At 38.1% G+C, this 19,740-nt stretch overlaps 1 protein-coding gene across 1 annotated transcript in view; it reads right to left on the bottom strand.

The window, feature by feature from the left end:
- Nucleotides 1–19,740, bottom strand: part of XPO4 (exportin 4) — a 67,734-nt gene that overhangs the window by 12,638 nt on the left and 35,356 nt on the right. Inside the window, exons 6-13 of the mRNA NM_001012947.3 lie at nt 19,266–19,419; nt 11,802–11,914; nt 9,255–9,412; nt 8,818–8,992; nt 4,753–4,929; nt 2,512–2,654; nt 2,255–2,400; nt 770–947 (exon numbers count right to left, since the gene is read on the bottom strand). Coding sequence (NP_001012965.2) covers nt 770–947; nt 2,255–2,400; nt 2,512–2,654; nt 4,753–4,929; nt 8,818–8,992; nt 9,255–9,412; nt 11,802–11,914; nt 19,266–19,419 — 1,244 coding nt within the window. The remainder of the gene's footprint in view (nt 1–769; nt 948–2,254; nt 2,401–2,511; nt 2,655–4,752; nt 4,930–8,817; nt 8,993–9,254; nt 9,413–11,801; nt 11,915–19,265; nt 19,420–19,740) is intronic.

Here is a 19,740-nt window from a genome sequence, read left to right as displayed (position 1 = left end):
GAAGCTGCTGGACTTGGTATCAGTGAGCAGTACTGAAATTCCTGAATAGGTTAACTCATTAAGATTGCCCTTGAAAGTAGATTTTTCTAGCCTTTTCCTGAATAAAATGTTTAGTACATAAAAACTAGTCTATGGCTGAAGTAGACAAGCTCACTAAAGCTCTGGAAAGTCCTTGCTTAAGCTGAACATGTACTGAATGTTTTTATATAGCCTACCGTACGTTACCAAGATTCACCTGTGTTGCTTTAAAAACAAGATTTCAGTAATTTGAGCCATTGTATGGACTTTCCTTAACAAATAGATCAAAGACAAGCTTTCAGTAGAGACAAAGTTTTTTTATTTGTTTTAATAAGCAGCTCATGTCCTCCATTACAATTTTTAGGTCAACAATCTAGTCATTTTGGCCATTCCATCTCAAATGACTTATCTGCTCTGATGCCATAGGATGCTCAGTCCCTCAGTCCTCCCCCTGGATCACCTTGACTTGAAACATAGCCTGTAATCACTCTTCCTTTCTTTACCATAAGAAAAATACACTTAATCTTTTCTGTCTTTTCTTTTACAGTGCTGTCTTAATGCATGTTTTATAAAAAACATTCTTATAAGTTACTGACCCTTACTTTAAAACTAGTTAAAAGAGACACTTGGTTTCTAATGTTCAGTGTTTCCATATGGCTTTGTGCTTTTTCAGTTCACAGAATTCCATCCATGTTCTTACTTTTTCCTCTGAAAAGGCATTTGACATACATAACACACAATGCATTCTTACCTTATTACAGAATCAGTTCTGTTGTACCCTGGGATGGAAGAGGCCTTTTCTCCTGGAGATCCCAGAATTTGAAGTGTTGTATTGATGTCAACTTCAGTTGAATGTTTAATGGAATATTCCATGACTTCTGGAGGTATTAGCGGAGTCTCTCCCTGAGTATCATTAGCCAAGAGGTAGCCTTACATTAAAGAAAGAAAGAGTGATCACAACTTTCTATCTTAGTTTAATCTATAGCTTTTTAATATGAGAGTCCATTGGCTTAAATGCAGACATTGCACCAGAACCAGATGTTTACAGAAACCCTGACTTATATTGTTTAAATGTGTACCATTAACTTCAGAATCCTTAAAACCATTCTGGAGAAAGGAACCTAATGTGACAGTAAACAAATACCAAAAAACAAACCATCAGATTAAGTAATAAAAATAAGACAGGGAAAACTTTTACTTCATGAAGTAAACACATCAAGTACTAAAGCCAACTCAGCTACTGGGAAAAAAATATATATACATTTTGCAGTCACTGTTTTCTCTGTTCAGTTAAGTAATAAAAATAAGCATTTGATTTTACAGCTTCCCTACTAATTCCATCTCATTTGGGACTTCTGCTCTGCTAACATTTCAAATCTCCTTTTAACTTTCATACATCAAACTCGCTATTATAAAGTTTTCTTTGCATAGCACCAGCAGATCAGGTCAAGCAAGAGTTTTCACAATACTCTAGTCATGCTAATTAATATTAATTCCAGATTCAGAGTTTTCATTGTCTGATCTCATAACCATCTGAGATATGAATACAAACTTCATCTCAGAGTGATACCAAAATATTATAAGCACATTTATGCCAACATCTGAGAGGAAGCTAAACATCAGACATTCAAAAAGACCCCACAAAACATTTCATAAAGTGTACATTTCTTCTAATGAAATACAGATACTATCTTAGCTAACGTTTTTTTTTGCAAACAGATGTAAGATAATTCCATCTAAAAATCAAAAATGAAAAGGTTCTAAATTTAAGTTCCCTAAAATAGCAAAATGCCAGGGCATGGGTGAACAGCCCTGAGAGATTCTGGAACTAACTCAACTCCTTGCACCACCAAGTACTATTGCTATCCAGATCTCACGTGGATTCCCTCACAAAGCCATGCGACTCCCAGACAGTACAACTGAAACCATGAACAGACCAATTTCTTGAATAGGTTGACTGGTAACATCTCAGAAGTCTATGATATAATTATTTATGGGAATTTCCAAAAGATATACTTCATGTAAAGATGCCATAAATATTTTAAAGATGACTTTTTTGTTACTGCAGACAGGTGAAATTGAAACAAAGACTTTGCAAGCAGACTAAGATGAAAGAGTTGTAAGCACTATATACAGTCATTTACCAGCAGTTGACATGCAAGGATTTTTCTTCCCTGAGATGTTGCAGCTGCAACAGCAATATCAGAATAAGCTCTATTTAACACTGTTCACTAACCTGTGACTAAAATAAGCCAATGAATATCCTCATACAGGTCATCAAGCACTTTATTGTCAATTGAGCCTGATGCTGGTGAGGCAAGCAACTGCTGCTGATGTCTTTGCAACTGACCATGGAGCCTTGTCACTCGGTCTTCTAATAAACTGTGGACAAACCATTAAAAAAAATTCATTGTTTTTAAATTGCTTCAGCAAAGACAAGCTTTTCCAATTAGACAAATTTATTCATTTGCATTCATGGCTATCGTTCTGTACCTTGTAAGAAGAGGTATACAGTGTTCTGCAGCAATTCTTCCCAGCATGCCAACACTGGCCAGCTGGTCACAGAACTGGTCTCTGTCGTCTTCCTGCAGTTCACTGATTTCTTCTTCTTCCCGAGAGGCCACACCATTGGCAGTCTGGTGTTATTTCAACAAAAGTACAAGCAACCAATTAATGTTATGTTCACTACGAATCATTACCACCGGACTTCTCTATGTTATTTTGGGTTTTGTGTCACATAAATGCAACAGACTCACACTAAATTAGATGCAGCATAAATAAACAGAGTAAATAAAGCTTTATATTGTTTTGAAATAATCATTTCACAAGCTTATCATGAAACAGCAAATGCGGTTCACCGTATATTTGCTGCCATTTCCAATAGTGCTCTCAAGTCAAAAGAATCACTGCTAGTGAAAAGAATCAAAGATGAAAGTTATGAAAATTGATGCTCATTAATAGGATAAGAGCAGACTGGACAGCAGCAAAACATTTTCTTTATTCACATACATAAATAAGCTTTGCCAAGCATCCACTGGTATAGGTACAGTATACCAGTGCACTGAATGACTCCAGCTCATAGAGATGGTCTGCAAACCCAATGGTCAGGAGTCTGCTAAAATACACGTGGATGTGGATTTCAAAACACATACATAATCAGGCCAAGAACCATTTGAAACCCTGGCACTTCCACATCCTATTAATTAGCCAAAGATACTCTTCCTCTGAGATCTTACTGAAATCACAAGAGGAAGTATTATTCAAAAAGAAATGAAAATCACCTCTTGAATAAATATTTTCTATAACTCACTGTTTGAGAAAATAAAAAAAATCTCAGTTTTAGAAGTTTATTTCTTACTGATGCAGAAATTGCACTGTTTGATTTCTCAAAGTTTATCTTGATTATAAAACTACCAAAATAATTACAAGACCATTTTCTTGAGGAGATGAGTCATATGTAGAAATCAGATATCAATCTTACATGTGTTTTTAAGAAATCCCTTGAAGAATGGCAGAATTTACATAAACAAACTCGAGTACAAGTGATAGAGAAAGCCATCATTCCACATTGTTTCTGCAAAGGCTCTGGAAAATTAAATCCAAACTATTTCTTACTTAAAGCGCTTTTAACCCGTATTTTCTTTATCTAACCCACCAAATCATTCTCTTTTGGCAACTTCAAAGTCGCAGCTGTTTACTGAAGAGTGAGTCTGGTCTCAAGGCAGAGACTGAAAGTTCCTGTTACTGCTTTGATACCAAACAAGAAGCATTCTAAAATGCCAGCTGTGGCTTTTAAAAGGTTACCCATGGGATAAATGACTTATCTCACAGAATGACATGAATTAACCTGTGGATACAAGCTATGTCAAGACCGCCTGATATGAATGCAAAGTTCTCTTGTGAAATATTTGTCTCTGTTCTGGCACTGTTATTACCATCTGTTGCATATCAAGGTATCAGAATTAGGTTTTATACAATGATTTTTCAGAATGAGGTATCTTAAGTATCTTTGCACAGCATTAATTTAAGTTAATGTAGTTACTGAATCAAATCTTTGCAATGATTAATTCATTCAGCACCTACATCCAAGTTTCAGTGTCACAGTCTATTTCAGTGAGATCCATACTCCTGGCAAAGAGGTTAACTTGCTTTCCTTCTCAAAGATTCAGCAACTAGTTAAGATAATTTTGTATTTTTCTTCTAGAAGAGTCACCTATAAAAATTCAATAGGGAGCTCACGTACCATTTTATCCAAAAGAATGTAATATTTCCTGTTTCTTCTAGTCTGAGCATGGCTATTCTGTATTTTACTACACATTTATGCACGTCAGTTACACTTCAGATGGAAGGTAACAAAAGCATAAAAGGCTTCCAATGTCACAGAACATTTTAACTGTGACTCTAAGCAAGAGAAGGACAGTCAAAGTTTTGGTCATTCTATCTGTAGAGAGGATCAGTAGGATGCAGATGAAGCTGAGTAACAGGTTTTTTTGTGTTTGTTTTTTAAAGGTGTCTTTTATCTTGATATTCCTTTATTTACTTTTCAGAACGAGAGAAACAGACCGGAAAAAGACCTCTCAGTGGCAAACTTTCAGCATTTTTTCTGTCTCCAGTCAAAGTCACAAGCAGTAATTCTACAACTACCTTCTTTGAGCTATATAACGAAGTACAAAACAAAAAACATGGGTTAGTTGCCATATATTATCACCCAGAACTACTAGAATAAGGGCTTACCAAATTCCTTGTACCATCAGGAGCAGCTAGATGGCACTGAATGTAAGAATTAAAGACCTGAACAGCATGTTGGGTAAAGAAACCCTTATGGAAATGTTTGTCATCTTGTACCAAAGTAAGCCAAGATTCCAGCAACTTATCATATGCTTCCATATATACCATGTCATCTTTATCAAGCTGTAAAGAGATGAAAGAAACAGAACAAAAAAAAAGTCTTATTTCCTAAACTAAATCAGAGGAACATATTCATACTCATTATTATTACTCATTATTATTTAACAGATGTTCTTCTAATTTTGAAACAATTTTTAAAAAGTGATTACAAAGCCTTTTCAAGGATAGTCATAAATAAATCAGAAAGTATTGAAGCGATGCATCAAAAAAAGCCAGTGATGCTTTATTAGGCTTTAAAAATCTGTTGGTGTTTAGTTGTTTCTTTTCACCTACTGTTCAAAACCAAACCAGTCTTAGTCTTAAGTTAAGCCTTCGGTGCATGATTACCTAAATACAGGCTCCCTCTACAATGATTCCAAGCATCTCAGGTCATTTTAGAAACAATAAATAATTGAGCAGTATCTGTTTAATTAATTAGACAGAGCAAGTGCATATAGATTAACATTATTTCAAACATAGGGGAAGACAAGAGAGAGAAGAAATGATAACTCTTATGAAATAAATTGTTATTATGACTGCGTATGTTAAAGAAATCCCACTAGAGGTAGTCCATTTTGATGAAACACGTCTCCTTCTTTGAAGGATAAAAAGATAGTAGAATTCCATAGAATAAGTCCACACCTCTAATTGCTTAGTGCACTTTAACTGCTATTCATATATATTTACATGAGGCACTCAAATTGGCAGAAGGAAATTCACATCTGGGAAACAAAACTCCTGGGTTACAGACAAGCTAGAGAACGCAGAGAGCAAAGGGATTGTTTCCTTTCAGAAAGGCATTTAATGCATTCCCTCCCCCCTCCCCTCCCCCCGTTTATGCAAAAATTGAACTTCAGTAAATACTACCAACTGCAAATAATTTAAATATGAACACATGGGCAGATTTGCTTGTACTGCAGGACTTCTCTTGCCTCTAAAAAGTCTCCTCAACTTTTATCCAACAAGACTGCTCACAAGTTACTTTGAGATGGCAAAGCTTAGTAAAAGGATTTCTTGATGAAATACAGAGATAGTAAAGGCCTCAGTCACGCCCCACACAGAACAATTCCTGAAGTTACAAACACGGCTGCATGAACAAAGAAAAAGAAAACACTGGCTGGATGACTAAGGGAAAATACAACGTTGTAAGCATTTCAAGATATCTTCATAGCATCCTTCTGTAACTGCAATGCAGTTGTATTTACAGAAGCTAAAATATGACACACTGATGCAAGTCTGAAAACAAAAGCTGAAAATAAAGAGAGAGACCCAAACTGCATTCAGTGCTAACTTAAATTCATGACTCACACAACGTGTCTTTTTTAAAATTTGGCTACACTACATTCATTGAATCACAAAACATTTTGACTTGAATGTTTATATAGCTTACATACAACTAATAATTTACAAGAATCCAGACCTAATACAGTAAAAAATGTCCTTTTACTGGCGACAAAGCATCTCAGATTTAATTTGAGAAGGCAATATCATACAAAGATGCTGTTAACACCTGATGATATTTTCCTGAGGAAGCCAGGACCAGTAAGTTCAGGACTCAAGACGTTCAGGAGAGGTGCAGTGCAACATGCAAGGCCAATGCTTAAATGCCCTAGGATGGGAAAGGTGAACTCGTACTTCTTCCTTTATAGACTGCAGAGAAGCCCTCAGCATGGCTGAAGCTTGCTGTTCTCCAGCAGCGGAGCTGCTCAGGCAGATGTTTCAACTTCCCTCAACAGCCAGGTAAGCATAAAACAACATCTGAATATGATGTTTGGATTGTGTTTTCCCCTCTCTCCCCCCCAGCTTGAATATCAATATTAGCAACAGCAGCAAGTACTGTCAGCAACAGCTTCTGATTCTGTGCCAAGAAGCGTATTGCTTTGAAGTGGTTTGCACATTACAGCTTGGGACCTCCTGATTTTGACAGTTTCAATAGCGGCCTTCTGGCTGAGCTGATCCCCCGTGTCTGACGGGGTTTCTACAACGTTTGTACAAGCTGTTCTGCTGGCAGAAATATGGGAAAAACAGCTTGTCCCACCAGCAAAGCTCTACTGTGTACACTTGCCTGTGTTATGCTGCATTTTAGAATACTGACAAGCTGCAGGAATATTATCTCAGGACTCTGAGTCCAAAACACGTGGTTTTCTCTTTTTCATCAAGAACTCTTAATTGCACGAGCTCTCAGCAAGAAGCTTAGGATAGAATATTGGCCACAGCTGGGACTTTCCTGAGCGAAAAGACTGCTCTCAGGGATGCAAACCAGTCTTTCTACAGTCAGAGCACACCATACCATAACACCACCTGGTGTAAGTGAACAACAGCTTGAAATTCTCCACAGTGCACCTTATTGCTGACACACTGTTCAGGTGTAGGAATTATTTTTGAAGACCCAACACCACACAATTCTGTAATCATTCTGGAATTCAAAGAAACAACATGAAGTTTACATCTCAACTTCAGATCTGTTACACCTATGATACAGTAAAGTGATAAACATATAACTTTTCCTTTAAAGAGAGAATTTTTAAATCACGCTGTGGAAAAGGAAAAATTCTGCATAGTCCTCCTCCTGATGTTGCTGGATCTGATAACGCTGAATATAATACTGAAAAGATTGTCTCCAGCAAAAACAATGGGATGACATAAGTGTAGGCGGCCATTGCTCAGTAGGCATCAGTGGTCACAGCCATCTCCAAAACAAACTCTGTACCCACAGTGGTACAAACTGCCACAGGCTTTTGCTGGGACCAGAAGTGCTGAGTTGGCAGCTTACACCAAGCATTGCTGCAGTGAAAAAAAACAGTTGTGTATTCTAGCTCTCAAGAAACAAGAGGCTAACTGAGGAAACGTATATCCTCTAGCCCCCCTCATTTAAATGATAGCTATCTGTGGTTTTGCAGAACCTTTCTGTAAAGGTTCAAGGGCTTCCAGTCTAAGTGAACACTGGGCCAGAAATATTACATTTTAACCTTATGGCATTAAAGACAGTCTAATGCACTGCAACCAATGCTAACATTAATACACCCGTGACCTTCAGTAAAGAAACGTATCTGTCAACTTTATAATAAATACTGCTGTAATTATTTTCAAACTCAATTATTAAGCCTGGTCAATATAGAGAACTCAAAAAAAAAGTAATCTTTGTTAATGCTAACAGCAAAAAGCTGGCTGGTATCTTCACAGTGTCATTTTAAAATAAAACTCTACATAAATAGCTCAGGTGCAACATTTGCCTTAATTCTTATGGGCTTTTTACAATAAATTCCATCCCCCTGGATGTTTTTATTTAATGCAGTTTCTGGAAGGAGAAGACTTACCCCTATCCCAACTGATCTTTAATGTTACAACCGAAGTTTGATAGAACAGAAAAAAAAAGTCTTCTGAATTACAGACACGTACATGGAACTATTGCTTGAGTCATGCCAGTAAGGCAGGGATTATTTAAACCGTTCTCTGTACAGGGCTAACAACTGACCTTAACAGCTATATTCACTTAAAACAGAAGTTCCTGCCTGTAGAACCCCCACTGCGTAAATTTCAGTCTGTCCATATGCTCAGGTTGTCACTTCAAGCTTTTGTGTCTGTAACGTGTTCGTTATCTACAACACTTCTCAGAGAAGTCCTACAGGAGCAACTCAGCAACATTTAAAGACTTTCCTACTTTTTCAATGTACCTGGTCTTTTAAAAACGAAGATGCAAAGCAGTGCTTGAAGTCAGTAGTTTGAAAGATGCAGAGCGTGCAGTTATGCGTTATGTTATTTATAGCAAAATTATCTCAGATGTGATTTCAGAAACATCCAGAATAAAAGCACTGAATTTCACAATACTTAAAGACAAAAGAGCCAAATCCTCATTCCTTATTACAAGGAAGGGGAAACAAAAAAGACTATTTGTTGAGAATGGATACTTACCACTTCTTCCAAGGCAGCACTTCTTCCAAAAGAACAAGTGAGATGGGCGAGGCAGTTAACAAATGAAGAGAAAAGTTCATTTGGAATGGCAGTTAAAATATTGCGAGGAAATACAGTTATCAGGTTGCTGATAATACTGGAAATTCCAACTGCTTCAGAGTCTTCTATTTCAATTCTATAGATAGAAATAAGAGTTACTTTTCCGCCATTAAGAAAAATGCTAAAAGCCAATTGATTTTGTCAATTCCTTTCAAATTTATGCATCTATATAAGAAGCACCTACTTTAAGATGCAGTTTTTTAATTGCAGGAATCCAACAGTAAAGACAGATTATACCCAGAAATAAGCAAGTCATAACAGTTCGCCACAAACACACACTGCACTCTGAACTAAAGCTTAAAAGATGTCATCTAAAATTAGAGAGCAGGCATACATACCCATTGATAGTATTCAGTAATCCCTCAATGAAGTGTGCCAGGTAATCAACTTGTGAACCTTCGTCAGGAAAGACTGAGCCATGCAGAGATGCCAGCTGTGCCAGGCACTGTAATGAATCTTGGGCCATATCTGTATCTTCTCTGATTTTTCGGTGTACCTTTCAGGAAGTGGGATAGTTAGCAATACACGGAAAATAGGGTGTTCTTACAACAGTCACATGGCTCTCAATCCAAAAGAGCACACACCAAAAAAAGCTTATTATAACTTCTATGGTTCTATTCAGTCTGAAATGCAAGGGTTCCTACAGCTCCCTAAAGCACAGCAGATGACAAGACTGTGACTTGGTTTGCAAAGCTGCAAGCCTCCAATTAACTCCCTGAAACTAACGTTTAGTTAATCTTACCTACATTTTGAAAATTGAACTCAGCACCGAATGTTATATCTTAAAGAGAGAAACAGATGCCAGCCAGTCAGACATACTGCTCCTGCTAAAAACAGCAATAATGACAGTCATCTCTATTATGCTAACTATGCCTCGGCTACAGAGTCTTGCTAAAGTTAGTCAACAAGTTCAATCAAGATTATATAGATGCTTCTTTAGCAGAGGTAAACATTGAAGACAGACGAAAATGAATGCATCACTTCCTTGGCAACACCCTTACATTATACAAGGCCAAGTGATCTTCTCTCATTTCTGTGGCACGTTACATCATTACTTCTGCTGGTAAGACGCTCAAATCTGCTAGTATTTCAGCGACCAAATTCTCACAACTTTACTTCAGTTATCAAATCTGGATTTTTAAGAGTTTCCTTAAGCTCACTCTCCCATGTTTTCACATAAGGTTTACTAAAAAAATGTAGTGTAGCTTCCCCTCCTCGCCCCCTGGTACAAATTTACTTAAATTACAAGTATCACAAAAGGCTAGTTAAGACACTTCCCATTTGTGGTATTATAGTTTCAGCTTCACCCAATTCACAACTAGCTAACCTCTGCAAAATCAAAGTGAAACAAGCCCTGAAACACAAATACCCCTTCTAACATGCATCCCACACTACATTGAGATCAGAAGTGAAGGCTTCCTCTTTAACATGACAGTCTTGCCAAGTTTTGCAAGGTTATTAAAATTTCTTAGATCAGATATATGCATATGAACGACCACCATTCACTCACATTACTTCAAATAGGAACCTAATACCAACAGCCTCAAGCATGGCAAATCAGGAATCTAAAACCAAAACTGACAGCGCACTGCCCTGGCTAGCTTTCATTCAAAAATAATCAAACCCAGATCTGCTATGGCTGCTATTAAATAAAATACAAATGCATTAAAACAATTCTGCAAGTTATTTAAAACAAAATCCTTATCACAAGTACATACTGGTCTCGTAAGCTAGCTAAAGAGATATTTAACTCGGACAGCTTCGTGTTATAAAACGAGGAAGGGTTAACATGTAAGCCAAAAAGTTATTTGCATGTGGGGGTTCACAGCTGACAGTAGCAACTGTCTGGATAGCCTGGACAGCTGTTCCAATTGTGAGGAGCTGCTAAGAGTTCTGCCAGTGATTTTTTCACCTTCTCAGAACTGCTGGAACAGAAAAACTTTTAGTTAAAAAAAAACTTACCCAAATGTCCAACCAAGTATGGACATGTACCCAAACACTATCAAACAACTCAAGCACCACGGGAGACTGCCATTTACTTCCCCTAGTGAAAGCTTTGCTCCCGCTTTGAACACATTGCTTCTCCACTTTGCAAGAACGGAGTAGCCTGAAAATGCTGAATTCTCAGGTCCTCGGAGATTTAACATAAAACAGCAGAGCAAGCTAATTCATAAGTCAAATGCTGCTGCTGCAGCAATTTTGAGTTGAACAAAGACTACCAACTTCTCCCCCCAAAACTGGGGGGAAGAAAGAACATAACTTATAGAGTTTTATTATCAGACTTCTTTTTAAACGATAGGAAGCGAATATGGCATTCCTTCTCCCCACTTCACCTCTTCCCTCTCACTCCTTACTCCTAACTTAACCTCTTTTGATTTAGCATGCTTGGATTCACTTTGTACTGGGGGTAAGAGATGCAGAATTGTGTATGTGGGACTGGCCAGAACAGTGCAATTACATTACTAACGTTCAACTGCTCTGTTAAGCAATTGTTCTAATATCAGCAAATAACCCCACACCCTTCACTTGATCCTTTTTTTTTTTTTTTGAGAGCTGTTACACCTTATCTCAAAGATATACTATATCACTACTTACAATGCTTGGTTTTGTTTGATGAATATATTTCCCAAAGCACTAAACATAAAGCTTAGATAACTATATACCTTTTATTTAACAGTTAGCAATTTAAGGCAATTTATAGGCAAAACACACATGCGGTAACCTAAGAAAAACACAATAATTCTGCTCGCTTTGACAAATCAGCTGAAGTTAACGGAATCAGTCCTACCTGATGCAAAAGGAAGGATCCAACAACAAAGCTTTAAAACGGGAAGGAGCTGCTTTCCCTGTGGTCTGGACTATGAAAGTTGAAGAATGAAACTTACTGTAAAGAAAAGCTCCATAACTCTGCTGTCCAGGAGGGTCTCACGCCAGGATTCTGTTGGCTTTAGCATCACATTTTGTGAGGATTCAAACATAGCTATATAATGTCTGCCCAGTTATCTGGTGTCAAGGTCAACAATAACATTCCTACTTGGCTTTAAAAAAATCCTAGATACAACAGGATCCATTCAGAAAGAATGTAATGGAAACAAACTTTAAGCCTCTTCACATACACAGCATAATTCATGCATGAGACCAAGGAATAAAAGGTATTAAGTATTGAAAAAAAGAATGCTCCAGGAATGTTAGATAACAGTTTGATCATAATTATGAGACATACCATAGTGATATGATCACTTTGATAACCAGGGTGTCTAATGTGACACAGCGAGAAGGGAAAAAAGCAACCGCAATTAACAGGTGTTAAAATTTATGCAAAATGGGAAATCATTTCCTAAAAAATTTTCCTGGCAGCTTTTAAAAAGGCCTTGTGAGAGCTAAAGATAGCCCACTGAAATCCATATCCCATTTTTCTAAATAGCCAAATATGCTTCCCACAACGCAGATATGTTAGCCTTGCATTAATCGACGTTTTTCATCATGCTGAGAAGAACAAAAGCATAAGGCACCACAAGGTATTGCCACAGCAAATGTATGCCTGCACAAGACCCATATAAAAGCGTCCACTCTGCAGCGAAGCTACGACTTTGTTACACTCCTTCCAGCTATTCCCATACATTCTGGTGTGATTTAGCTTTTATGAAATTCTGCCAGTGCTCCAGTAAAGAAAAATAACAGACACATGAACAAAACCACTTAAACAAGCATGTGGCATTCTTTGTCAGTCTGATCACAGAGAAGCATTTATCAAAGGGTTCTGGAAGTCCTTCCGACGCCCCTCAATCCCAAGAGCAGAAGTGCTTTAACACACGAGTTATGTTTTCATTTGTCTTCTGAAAGTCTTTCGCTGCCCCCTCTGATCCCTTTGTAACCCAACATCAGAATAAGTGCAGCATGCTCAACGGCATATAGCTGGTCATGAACAAGTCTGCAGTGTAAAGTCATCAGGTGTTATAGAAAAATAAGTTTATCAAAAGGTATTTATACCTCAGAATGAAAATATTTTTTTTACAAATAGTACCACACAGAAAAGAAAGCAGCCCCCTGGGAATGTGACGAGCTTTAAGAGACGATACATAAAGCAAACATCTAGTTTCATATAAAGCACTGTGATGCAAGGCAGAAGGCACAATTTTAGGTTCTCCATGTTCTGCCAAGACCACGGAGTTCACAATTACCACAGAGCAGTTCCAAAGAAGCCACTTTTTCCATGGCACAGCACACTGCAATGCAGGAGAACAATCATGGATTTTCATTAGCACAAAAACCAAAAACAAGACAAGACAAGCCCTCTTCTTCACAACTTCCAACGCTATCGGTGTGTTGAACAATACCAGATCTGCATTGTTTCATTCCAAGCAGAATAAAAAACATCATCATCATAATTAAAAAATGAGAGTTGGCTGTTTTACTTCCATCTGAAATGGAAACGTCATGTAGGGGATCAGAAATGCTTCAGCTCTTCCAGATAAAAATAAAATTTATCATGTGCATCCTTTATCAGGAGTAATATGACAAGTTAGAACTAATTTAATCTGCTCTGGCACTTTAAATTATGGGTTTTTTTTCCTCCTTCATTTGGGATATTCTTGAAAAAACACTGCAACATTCTTTATTTACAAGACTGTCCTTTGCCTTAACGCTCCAGTGTAAGACTGACATCAGCATCAAAGGATTATTGATTAATTATCAGTCTCTGAAAATCAGCTTGCTCGTCACTTGTTTGGGTTCACAGAGGGGACCAGCTACATACCGCTTTTGATGCGGAATGGAAGAAGGGCCGATTTGCTGTCGGTATTTTAACAAGCCTCAGTATTTAGTGGCCCTATCCTGTTATTTTTAGTTCCGTTTCTCATGCTAATGGACTGATGACATATCTGACAATAGTAATCTGTGGGTAAAATATCTGTTCATTAAACAACACAAGTTATACCTGCACCTATTACCGAGATTTTACATCCACCGTCTGTCCCACGCTAGCTGGATGCAAACATGAACAAGCTGAGTGTGGAGATGCCTTCTACCATGAAATACCAAAACTTCAGCCCTATTAACAGCAGCCCGGATGTGTCAAACCTGAAAAAACGGCACTGAATTACCTAGTACATGACATGGGCGTGTAAAGAATTGTCATCTTCATCATCAAAAAGATGCATTAATGCATACCAAGCTCCACTGGAAAGAGTAGGAATGTAACTAGATGCCTTCCAGTACGATAAACCTCTGATATTCCTTGATTAGAGCCTACAGAGGAAGAGGAGATGCCAGCATTCAAGAAGGATGTTCTTTTGTCTTTGATGAAATTCACATATGTAGCCATTAGCGTTACGCTTGGGCTCTGTTTAACAAACATGAGAAAAAAGAATAATGTCTTAAAATGATAAGTCTAACTGATAGTTCATATAAAAAAAAATCTCTATGTTTCTTGTTGGTACACATTAAAGGAAAGAAATTAAAAGTTAAAAAACCATAATTTTCTTCACTGTCTTTGCCTCTCATCCAGGAGGAGACCGATGAGTGAATGTGAGTACCAAAATATTTCATATCCTGAGACAGCCACGGAGGATCACAGTACTTCAAGATGTCCCACAGATTCTAGCATTTGCAAATGGCTCCTGAAGTTTTGGGTTCTATTTTTCCCCTGCTGTGAGAGGAAGGCAAGGCTTTCCCTGTCACCATGAAGGAGTTTAGGAACTCAAAACCCAAAGCTAAGTCTTCTGACAGATTCCAATTCACAAATTTGTCCACAGTAGTGCAAAACTCAGAAATGGAAGGAAAACGCACGAAATGGCAAGGACTGATTTTTTTTTTTTTTCCCCTAAGTTATTTTAATTGCTTAACCTTTGCTGTCCAGAACATTTCTGGAGAGCTTTATATCAATCTTTGACTTCACAAATAAAAATGCATTAGAAAAGTAACAGCTTGAAATCTACCACACATTGTTAGAATGCTAATATACTGCTTATATTTGTATTTTTTAAACCTCCTCTTGCTTGCTAGCCAGTCAGCCAAGCACACAGGATGGATCTAAGAGCAAATTGAAAAAGTCATGCAGAGGCTTGCTGCCCCCTATGGAGAATGGCTTCACAAATCAACAGTCAAATCAACCACAAAGCAACAGTCTAAGAGGCATAGGAAGCCCTCAGCTAACTTTAAAACCAGCCACTTCTTGCTAGTGGTGTAGCCATGACTGCATGAAGTCTCAAGTTGACCACCCAAGGGGATTCTGCAGCTCCCACTGAAATTTGTTCTCCCTACTAAAATTTGGTACAATTGTACAGCTTCAGATTTCTCTTAGGCTTAAACCACCTATGCAGAAGGGACTGCCACACAGATGCACACCCTTCCTCTATACGCTGTTTACCAACCAAAAAGCTGACAAACTTCTAAGCAGTAGAGATTTCCAAGTTAATTTTCACTCAACAAGAGCGAAACCGATAAATGTAAAAGACAGATCTCTTTTTTGCTCTTTCTTCAACACAGCTGTTTTAGTTACAGTGAATTTTTCTTCCTATCCCAAACAGTCAGGACAGTATTTTCATCTTCCAGATAAAGACTGTACTACGTGTTGGATGATCCCAGGCTGCCAGCAAACAAGACCTAAGGAAAGCAGCACTGCTGCTGAAGGAAACCCGTTGCCTCTCCTCAGCACAGGCTCAGTCATTTCTGTCACTGTGCAACAAATCCAAAGTCAGGGCCTCACCCTGCTAGAAAGAAGCATTGGACCACCCTGCTCAGTGACACGCTCATGGGAGGTGTTGGGACAAGAGGTTTTTTCTGCAGCAAAGCCAACTCAAATAATTCCTCAAAACAAACCTGGAGGCTTTTTTTTTTTTTTTTTGAGCATTCTGTGTGCTTTTCACACACTTCCATTATGCATAACAGATGCTACCAATCTGGGTTGGACCAACTTCAAGTCTTCAACTATATTGTTCACGGGATTTCCCAGAGAGAGATCTCTCATTCTGGCTTGAGATATTTTCACAGAGATTTGAAGAGCTTGTTCCTTTAAAAGTACGGCTGAGGAACACATGCTGAAAACAGAGTTCAGATCAGACAAAAGCTTCAGTCAATTCATACAACTGCTGTTGCACCATTCATTTTCATGGAATGTCAGTGATGCGCATTACTGGAGCGCATCCCGTTGGGTTTATGTAACCTGTATTCTAAATTCAATTCCCTATCCTACATTCACTTGAAAACTTGCCAGCTTGCCTCCAAGCGAGAAGAGGCACCAAACCCAACACAAAAACTAAAGCTGAAGTTCCTCTTTGTTCACGTACTATTAGCAACTTTACAAAAACCTGTACCTTTATGAATGAAATAATGCATAAATAGTTTTGTAACAGACAATGAACATTGTCAGATATTCATTCAATCTGAGATAGCAGGACAAAAGGTTGTATTTTGATAAAGAACTCCTGCATTCATGGGCATTTGTCCAAAGTCCATTAGAACATGGCTGCCAAGAGCAGATATATCCCAAAGTAAAGAAGTGAGAAACTCTCTGGGGGCAAAAGAATATAAACTATAATTATGTCCTGACTCCATAGGAGAGATTATATGTCCATGTCAAAATGCATTAGAGCCTACCAACACACACCTCCTTAACTGGATGGACACTCAATGCAGTGTACTAAGAGTGGGATCCCTGAAGGCACTCTACCTCTTAGTACCCATCACTTGCACATCCTTAACCAATCAGAACACTTATTTAAGAAAAGATGCAGTTAAAACTAGTTCCATCCAAGCAAACAATATTAAACAAACAGTGTTATGCTGTGACAACAGTGAAAAAAGAAACCCTACAGAAGCCAACATGCCAGAACTGCCACACGCTCTCAGTGCAAAATAGTAATTCTATGCTATTGTCTTTTCCAAGAGTACTGCCAAAAGCCTCAAACATCTGCAAATACCAGTGAACCAATACCACAAGGTAACAGATGAAAGCAACAATAGATGATTGCCTGTGTGTTAGAAAATGAAATTGAAGCAATTGCACATGACTGAAGGCCACCTGGGTCATTGTGTCCTGCCTGCTGCAGGCACTGTACTCTATGACACTCAAAAATGTTCCAGCTTAGGAGTAGGTATGTCCCAGCCTCTCTTCTTTCATTGCTCTAAGAAGGTGACTATTCCAGAATGCAAGTACCAGCTTTTCTCGCTGGTAACTGACAGTTCACATTCACTATGGCTCTTCTGTTATAGTAGCTGGCAGCATTGCCTAAGACTGCATTTAACAATGCAACATACACTGAGTGACCCTGTAACAGCACTTCAGTTTTTTTTATTCCCTCCCCTTGGAGATACCAGAATTGTGCTAGAGGTTACAAATAGACACCACTATGCTGCAGGGAATACTGAGAATCATTATTATCTTGCCAGAGGAATACGAACCAAAGGAAAAAAAATTATATATGTGGATACAATGGGTCACTTTACTCCATGCTTTAGGTATTATATTTATGCCCATTGCTTTGGCACGCGTGCTGCCAAGATTTGGAAAGAGGATACCAACTGATCAATCGATGCAGCAATTCTTATGTTCTTGTGTAATGTGCTATCTATTTAGGAATTGCAGTCAAGTTAAACTTCACTGCCAAGAGCCAACGATCAACAGCAACTTTTTAAACCAGTCTTCATAAGGGAGATCTACACCACTACACGCTACAGTCACCCTAACAGCTACCAAGTCTTAGTTAAGACCCACTTTTCTCAAAGATGATTAAAGCAATTCCAAATTCTTTGAAAACAGGTTGCTAAATAGAGGACGGAGACCAAAATCAGTGCAGTAATTCTTACAGCAAATTGAAATGCCCAATGGTAGAAAGCCGTAAGGTAGGACCGAAGTTATGAAAAGATTAGAAATAAAGCCATATAAGAGCACTTGTGGTGGTTCAGCACCAGAACCCAGTCTCCAGAAGTGGCCAGAATTTGTTTAACAGCAGCAGTATCTCAAGAAAACCACAACTCCAAGGCCTGACTGAATTGCTACTGACACCTTGTTTGTACACATCTAGTTCCACCACTGCAAAACTCAAGGTTATGACTGAGAGCTTTTTCTGTCAAACTGTAACATCGTTCAGTACTCATGACTGCATCAGAGGTTTTCATTAAGTAAAGACTACAAAACAGAAGAAACTACCTGCAAACATCACTGCACAACACAAGGGTATTTCCTTTCTATTTCAGATAACTGCTTTAAAAACAAAAGTGCCCACACGATTTGAATTCTTATAAATCCCAAATCCTCTTCTGAAAATTTCTGTAAATTTAGTAATTTCACTCCAGTCTCAGACTCATAAGCACATGCAATAAATTACTCTCTGGCCCCTGGGCCAAATCATTTCAGTAGTACTTTCCAGAAAGACAATATTAACTGGCACTCTGTTTTATTAAAGAAGAATAAATACATTTTAAATAAATTTTACTTTTGTTGTTCATTGCATAATGAACAGATTCAAAGGCAACAGACACACACAGATACTGCCTTCTAATTGTCAAATGAGGGAAGAAAAATAAAATGCTATGGAGAGGATTTGAAGGCAACACCAAGATTCATGCAGCACATGCAACTTCGTAGCGTTTTATTCAGAAGGTTTTAAGAAGTTTATAAAGGAACTTAAAAGTTTGGGTGTTGGTAAGTCTGCTGAGCATCTGCATGATGATGCAGATATTAAAAGGTGTCAATGCTGTACGGCAGGTGCTGCCTTACCTTATGTTTCTACTGTGTTCTTCTAGCCCATTTTTCAGGCCAACCATTTCCATGTCTTCTTCCCTCTTTCATCAAGGCTCACTCTCTGTTTATTATATTCCCATTTCCTTTCCATCTCTACATTTCCCCTGGACTTTCCTAATCAGCACACACCACGAAGATATGAAAGCGGAATAAACAGCACCAGTACGTTGGCAAAAAATACATATTTCCTCTCAGCAAAAGAGAAAAAATGGAATCTGCTGAGCATGCACATTCCTAAATTGGGCACTTACCTGCCCCACTCCAAATTAAACAAAGCTGAAATCTCTTCCGTGTTTTGTCCTGAACTAAGGCAGAGGGTTGCACTTTCCCTCTCCTTCACAGCAACCACAGACATATCAAGTGGACTTCAGCTCAAAACTGAGCTCTTGAAGTAGTTTTGTCTTTTGTATAAAATACTTCAATGAAAAGTAACAGCAGTTCCTATATATAAGCATATTTTAAGCAAGCACAGGGATGATTAAGAGTATGAATGGAAGAAAACATGCTGCTTATAAAATTTACATTTTTCTCTTCTCACAAAGACTTATCACTCGTTAGAACATGACCCAGCTCAACTAAAATGAAGGGCCTGAAGCAAAAAGGATATAATTTGGAGGAAGGAAGTTCCAGCTTAAGACCTGATTGGCTAGTGCAAGATAACGCTGAAACACTGAAGACATCTGAGCATTGAGGTTTTCACGTCTGCTGAATTCCTGAAGTACCTCTACTGTGAGCATGAAGATCTGCCGCAGATCGTCCTCCTACAATCAGGTTGAACACAATATATTAGAGTCTCTCAGCCTGTTCTGATCTCACCTTATTTTTTATTGAAAAACAGATAATAACCCAAAGTTGACAGTCAGAACCCCAACCTATTTGCCAAAATTCATGCAACAGGTCTGTAAATAACAAAAAAGAAAAATATTATCGTAAGTACTAGTTTTAAAAGAAAAACTTAACAATATCTCTTAACAACTGGTGAAGGAGGGGTTGGTCTTTGACACAAAAAAGTCAGTAAATTGTTCCACAACAGTCAGAGTTTAAAGCAATGCCTTCACAAAAACATTTCTGCCTGGCCAAAC

Source organism: Gallus gallus, chromosome 1, assembly GCF_016699485.2.
Source record: "Gallus gallus isolate bGalGal1 chromosome 1, bGalGal1.mat.broiler.GRCg7b, whole genome shotgun sequence".
Lineage (NCBI taxonomy): Eukaryota > Metazoa > Chordata > Aves > Galliformes > Phasianidae > Gallus > Gallus gallus.
The sequence above is the reverse complement of the archived record's forward strand: the minus strand, read 5'-3'. Positions and strand labels throughout refer to the sequence as shown.